The sequence below is a fragment of the Rosa chinensis genome, chromosome 2 (genome assembly GCF_002994745.2).
Source record: "Rosa chinensis cultivar Old Blush chromosome 2, RchiOBHm-V2, whole genome shotgun sequence".
NCBI classification, from domain to species: domain Eukaryota; kingdom Viridiplantae; phylum Streptophyta; class Magnoliopsida; order Rosales; family Rosaceae; genus Rosa; species Rosa chinensis.
Genome location: NC_037089.1, coordinates 61,604,885 through 61,611,846, shown reverse-complemented (window position 1 = coordinate 61,611,846; position 6,962 = coordinate 61,604,885). Strand labels below are relative to the sequence as shown.

Genomic DNA, 6,962 nt, shown 5'->3' with positions numbered 1-6,962 from the left:
TGCAGTCGTCCTCCCCCCGATCGGAAAATCGCCTCATTTTCTTCTGGCCATTTCTTCCTCCTCAGGCGAGCTTTTGACGTGAAACAAAGGCCAGATCAGCTCGCCTCCTTCCCATGAGTGGACTGGTGGTCTCCTTTCCTCCCCTCACTGCGGCTACGCGGCGGTGGAGCTCGAAAACGATTTTAGCTCAATTTTAGTCAACGCCGGTTTTCTCCTAGCTCCGGCCACCAAAACTTTCGATCCTTAGCTCTATGAACTCGCCTCAACCTGCTGATCATCATACCAGAAGGATCACACCTAGAGTGACCGGTTTCAAGTTCGTCAGAGCTCGGCCGGTTTTTGATCGAACACCAAAACCTTTCGATCGTGATATCTCGAGTTGTAGTGCATCGTTTTGATTTATTTTTGAACCAGTGGGTTCGCCTTGATGTTCTTAACAACTCTCCAGAAGGAATCGAGGCCTGAAATTGAAGTTTTTACGTCGAAATCGTGGCTCGCTGGTTTCTGCATTTCTTCACCGGTTTCTGGAAAATTTCCGGCCACATTCAAACTGTTCTAGGTAATTTTCGACCACTTCCGTTCATTTTCAGACTTCATGATAGTTAGGAAAATTGTTAGGATTGATGAGATGAAGAGGAGCAGCCTGGCCCCGACACCATTGGCGGTGGTCGGCGGCGGCTCTGTCCAAACTCCGGCGGCCCTTTTCCGGCCACTTCCGGGGGTCAAAAATGTGTTTTATTTACATTTTTAGATTCTACGTTTCGATACGATTGTTTGCATATATTATTCCTAATTTTTAGATATCGTATGATTTAGTTACGAATTTTACGGTTTCGATTAATTTCGATTATTCGATTAATGATCTGTGAAGATCGGACCGTCCGATGGACTTGTAGTTTTGATATGTTGATCGTATGACTGTCCCAGTGACCATGTGTGGTCATGGGCGAGGATCCGACCGTTGGATCTTCGTATAATTGCTAAATAGTGATACGGAGTGCAATTCGTGAGAATCCGACCGTCGGATTTTCATGAAACTTTGTGGGGATGTTTATAAGGAAGATTCAGGAAGATCCAACCGTTGGATCTTCCTGATAATTTTGGAGGATGATCTTAAGGGCGATCCGTGTGGATCCGACCGTTGGATCATCACATAATTTCGATCTGACCGTTGGATCGTCGTTTAATTTTGTTTATGAGTTGTGGGCTAAGTTATGATCATGTTTGATTAGGTGATTGACGGTCTTCCTTGGTGAGTGTTTTTGGTGTGTATTGTGAAATTGAAGACGCAGCGGGATTAGAGGTGAGTAAACCTCACGTGGTTCTTATTTCAAATCGAGTACATTTAATTACTTTATTTTGTCGTAATTGTGTGAAAATATTTATGGAATAAATATTTGTTTTTAATCATATGGACTTGATCAGCTACGGTCCATAGGTAAGTAAAATGATTTTAATTATACAAAATGAATTTCACGATTTTTATGCTTGAATTATAGTTGGTATTAGTGATTATCCCTGAGCGGATGATTACGTATATATATATATTTACGTGGATATATATTTGGAATGGTGTGACATTGAGGTGTGTGTGGAATTACGATAACATGGTTGTGTTATGATATTGTATTGGAAATTGCCATGATTATTTATGATAATGTTAACCGATAAATGTGTGTGATAATCATGTTGACCTTCTGAGTTGATTTGAGGGTAGAAATGTAGTGCTTTGAGGACAGGGAGAGTCCGCAGAACCCCGGTTAAATAATAACCGAGATGTAGTGCTCTGAGGACAGGGAAAGTCCGAAGAACGCCGGTTAGATAATAACCGAGATGTAGTTCTCTGAGGACAAGGAGAAAGTCCAAAGAACGCCGGTTAAATATTAACCGAGATGTAGTGCTCTGAGTACAAGGGGAAAGTCCGAAGAACGCCGGTTAAATAATAACCGAGATGTATATCGCTTATTTAAGCCTTGGCTATGGTGACAGACAACGATGTAGTTAGAACTCTAACGTGTTGTTGGTGTTGGGTCCAAACAGTTAGGATGGACCAAAGTAGTGATATTGTGGATTAGAGGATTGTGGAAATGTATTCGTTGTGGATTTTCCGTGTTTTGGTTTGATGTTTCCTCACAGATGTTGAGATTGTTGGTTGTTTACTTGAGTTAAAAGAAATATGATTTAAAATCAACATTTCCTTCCTGTTTACTCATACGAGCTGTCATGGCTTACCGGGTTTGGTGTTGTTGCAATCCCGGTACACTATTCAAAATTGTGTAGCGGGTAGTCCTGCAGGTCAGGAGGATCATGGCGGAGATCGTGCGGATTAGAGTATTTGTTTTAGTTTTACAGCCTTGTAAATTGTGAAGTGAGTGATGCTCAATTTGAGCTTTACAAATTTACTTTGTACAAGTGAGTTGTATTAATTAAACTGAAGTTTTCGAGATTTGATTTTGAGTGGCGTGTGTTGTAGTTGTTTATTCATGTTTCGGATTTGAATTAGTTATTCAAAATTCGGGGCGTGACAGAAAGGTACCAGTCGGTCAATTGAAGAAACTCTTCTGGAGATCGCCGATAGGGATATAGTGAGCCTGACCCTGACGCTCCAGTGACCCACGTCACGCAGCCCTCCCTGGCCGATGTTATCATGATAGATGACACCGGGATGGGAAAAGTACCGGCCCCCGTGCCCATTTCCTCTTGTTCCACTGGGAGTGATGAGGCACTACTTCCTGGTGAGAAGAAGAGGTCTCATAGGCACCGACATCGGACTGATAAGGAGGTGACGTACACTGGCCGGGATGTTCAAGGGATTGGTGCGAAGAGGCAGAAGAAAGATCACCCGGGACCAGAGTCGTCGCCTTCACTTGGCCTGTTATCTCCCGCCATTCCGGTAATCCCCAGGAAGCCCATCAAGCAGCTGTTGAATGAGTACGGGGTTGCCGATGAAAAGTTCGTGCGGTCCATGGTTGGGGATCTGAAGGATATTGACCTCGACCGGGTTCGGGCCAAGGATAATACTACCCAGGAGAATCGCCGTCTTGCCCGGGAATCAATGATGCGGGTACGTCTTGTTTCGTTTTCTCTACCAATTTTTTATTGTTATAGATGTTTTAATCGGTGTATCTGCAGGCACTCTTCAATGTGTACGTCATTGACGCCAGCAAGGAAGATACTCATCTGAAGGAGGAGGTTAGCAATCTCTCCGAGTAGGTGAAGTATCTTCATGGCGAGAAAGCCAAGCTGGAGAAGGAACGGGACTCATTGAGGGCTGAAATGGCCGCCGCTAAGCAGAGGATCGCGGAGCTTGAGGGTGAAGTCGCTGAGGCGCGGGAGGAGGTAAAAAAACGCCCGAGACTCAGAGAAAAAAGCTACAGAGTCTGCAATCTCATGGAAGGAGAAGGCAGACCACCTGAAGGATCGCCTTCCCGTGGAGACACACGAGGCCGTGGAGGAGTACAAGTCCTCGGACGAGCTCATCTCTATGCTGGCTGCTGCCCAAGATAAGGCTGTCATCATGAAGTTCAAGGAGTGGGTGGCGGCCGGGTACTTAGATGAAGCCAAATTCAAGCGGGGTCTCCTGGAGAAAAAGAGGAAAGATCGGGAGGCGGAGGCCAAGTCTGGTGCTGGTGGGTCCCAGAGTACCGGTGGCGATCGGCTGTAAAAAAATTTTTTTTGAAATTATCTTTTTGAACAATTGTCTAATTTTGTCTGGTAGTCCAGGCTTTTTTGTGAATGGAAACATCTTGAATTTGAAAGGAATTAAAATTTCTAGGATTTTCGTACCTTTAAGCATTTGTTTGCATTACTTATTACTGGAATAGAGTAACTGACAATAGCTTATGTCCGGGAATGTCCGGGGTAGGTAAAAAAAATGCTAGAAATGGTCTGAATAATTCATTTTTCCATTCAAATACCACATGGTGGTTAAATACAGAATGAGTACCCGATGGGTAGCTTGCCATAGCTATATGTTCAAAATGCAAAAGCTAGGATAAGATGCTCCGGAGCTACTTGTAATAGTACTGCAGGCGCTGGGTATTCCATGGATGCCTGGAAACGACCTCGTTCATGTCTCGGATGAAAAAGGTTGCGGGACCTACCTCTTCAATGATCTCGTAAGGGCCTGTCGAGGATGGATCCAGTCCCCGGGGCTCTGGGTAGACTTGCTTCATGACCCAGTCCCCCAACTTTAGTGTCCGGGACTGTACTTTGGCATCATAGTAACGAGCTATCCTCCGCTTGTTTGACAAGTTATGCATGTGTGCCACATCTCTTCGTTCCTCCAGTAGATCGGCATCGAGGTGTAGGCCTTCTGAGTTGGTACCTTCATCGAAGTATTCGATCCGGGGACTCTGGATTTGTGTTTCAATAGGGAGTACTGCTTCTGATCCAAAAGCCATGCAGAAAGGGGTCTCTCCGGTGGCCTCCCTTACCGTGGTCCTGATAGCCCACAACACCTCCTGGAGTTTAGCAGCCCAAAGACCCTTTGCTTCGTCAAGCTTCTTTTTCAATATTTTCTTGATTATCTTGTTGACAGCTTCGACCTGACCGTTGGTCTGGGGGTGAGCCGGGGAAGCATAGAGGATCTTAGTGCCCAGGTTCTGTGTGTAAGCCCTTAACTCATTGTTGTCAAACTAGGTAACATTGTCCGTGACTATGGTATCTGGGACTCCAAACCTGCAGTAGATGTTCTTCCATAGGAAGCTTTTGACCTTTTCCGTGGTGATGGAGACGAGAGGTTCTGCCTCTACCCACTTTGTTTGGTAGTCCACGGCAACAATGGCGTATTTGAAATGTCCCACTGCTGTGAGAAGTTTACCAATCAAGTCCAAACCCCACTGACAGAACAGCCATGGTGCAAGGAGGATAGAAAGGGCGATAGGCGGTGCCCTTGGGATATTTGCATACATTTGGCATTTGTGGCAAGAACCGGATATAGTTTGAGCCAGGGCCGACATGGTTGGCCAGAAATATCCTGCCCTTAGGGTCTTGTGTGCAAGAGATCGGGCTCCGGCATGGTTACCACATACACCAGCGTGAATGTCCTTCATTATTTTGTGACCTTCCTCCGGTGTTACACACTTCAGGTTGGGAAAGCAATGCCCTCTTCTGTACAGTTTGCCATTCATGATCGTGTATCGAGCTGACCTTAGCTGCAGTCTTCTTGCCTCGACCTTATCATCCAGTGCTAGGCCGTCGACCATGTATTTCAAAATTGGGTTCATCCATGAAGCTGTTTGATCCACCGAAAATATTTCTGACACCGTTTTGGAAGTGCTAGGTCCTTCGAGTATTTCGACTTTAGTGGCCTCATAGGTAGGGTTTGGAGAAGTTGATGCGAGCTTGGCAAGGGCGTCCGCCTTGTCGTTTTCTGCCCTCGGTATTTGGGTAAAATTGTAGGAGGTGAACCTCTGAACTAAAGCCCGGGCCAAGGCCTGGTAGGAGGACATGTGGGGCTCCTTTGCCTCGAAGTTACCGCTGACCAGGTTTATGACCAACTGAGAATCACAGAAGATACTAAGGTGCTGGACGCCTAGTTCCCGGGTGATCTGCAAACCTGGTATGAGTGCCTCGTATTCTACGGCATTGTTGGATGCCTTGAAGGCAAATTTGAGGGCGTACTCGTAGACTTGATCGTCCGGGCTGATTAGCAGGATGCCGGCTCCGCTAGTTTTCTTGTTGGATGATCCATCAACGTACAATCACCAAGTGCTTGGCGGAGGTGGATCTGCGGCTAGTGGTTGAGGTGGTTCCTTGTTTGGGCCATGGGAAGGGATTGATTCGGAAATAAAATCTGCCGCTGCCTGGCCTTTGATGGCTGTCCGGGGCTGGTACTTGATATCGAACTCCCCAAGCTCGATGGCCCATTTAATTAACCTGCCCGATGTCTCTGGTTTCTGCAAAACTTGCCTCAATGGGTGATTAGTGAAAACGGTGATAGCATGTGCTTGGAAGTAATGTCTGAGCTTCCGGGCTGATACCAGGAGAGCCAGTGATACTTTTTCAATGTCCGGGTACTTAGATTCTGCACCAGTGTAACCTTTTCCAGCGTAGTACACTGGGTATTCACAATCGGAGTCTTTCCTAATTAGGACTGAGCTCACGGCAGTTGATGATGCCGCCAGATATACGTAGAGCATTTCTCCGGGAACAGGTTTGTAGAGTAGAGGTACCTCTGACAAGTACGACTTCAAGCCAAGGAAAGCAGCTTCGTGCTCCGCTGTCCAGGCTATCATCTCGACGTGCTGAGTTTTAGCAATTTGAAGAAAGGAGTACACTTGTCCGTCAGCCTGGAGATGAATCTTGACAAGGCGGCCACCTTGCCTATAAAAGATTGGACCTCGTTCCGGTAGGTTGGGGATACCATGTCTAATATAGCCTGCACCTTCTCTGGATTGGCCTCAATTCCCCTGTGGCTAATGATGTACCCGAGAAACCTTCCTGCCTCGACTCCGAAAATGCATTTCTGTGGGTTAAGCTGCATCCCGTTGCGCAATATGATGGTGAAGACTATTGACAAGTTGGCTACATGATCCTCCAGAGTTAAACTTTTTACCAGCATGTCGTCCACGTATACCTCCATGATAGTACCGATAACTTCCTCAAACATGGAGTTGACAAGTTGCTGATAAGTGGCACCTGCATTCTTTAACCCGAAAGGCATGACCTGGTAGCAATAGAGACCTTTGTTTGTAGTGAAGGCAGTGTGCTCTTCGTCTGCCGGATTCATTCAAATCTGGTTGTACCCGCTGAATGCATCCATGAAGCTGAGTAACCAGTACCCAGAAGTGGAATCAATCAATTGATCAATTCGCGGGAGCGGCAAGCTATCCTTAGGGCATGCCCGATTGAGGTTTGTATAGTCCACACACATGCGCCATGATCCCGGAGATTTCTTTGGTACCATTACCACGTTGGCTAACCACCGGGGGTATGTTACTTCCCTGACAAAGTTGATG

At 46.2% G+C, this 6,962-nt stretch overlaps 1 protein-coding gene and 1 long non-coding RNA gene across 2 annotated transcripts; one reads left to right on the top strand and one right to left on the bottom strand.

Moving 5' to 3' along the window:
- Positions 1-1,260: 1,260 nt before the first annotated feature.
- On the top strand, positions 1,261-2,444 carry LOC121051379. Its single transcript, XR_005805535.1, has 2 exons — positions 1,261-1,303; positions 2,281-2,444. It is a non-coding gene; the product is annotated as an uncharacterized LOC121051379 (long non-coding RNA).
- Positions 2,445-4,637: 2,193 nt separating this feature from the next.
- On the bottom strand, positions 4,638-6,565 carry LOC112184690. Its single transcript, XM_024322932.1, has 3 exons — positions 6,368-6,565; positions 5,808-6,248; positions 4,638-5,678 (listed from the first exon to the last, which is right to left on the bottom strand). Exons 1-3 carry the CDS (start codon positions 6,563-6,565, stop codon positions 4,638-4,640), a joined length of 1,680 nt encoding a protein of 559 aa, XP_024178700.1.
- Between the last annotated feature and the right edge of the window lie 397 nt (positions 6,566-6,962).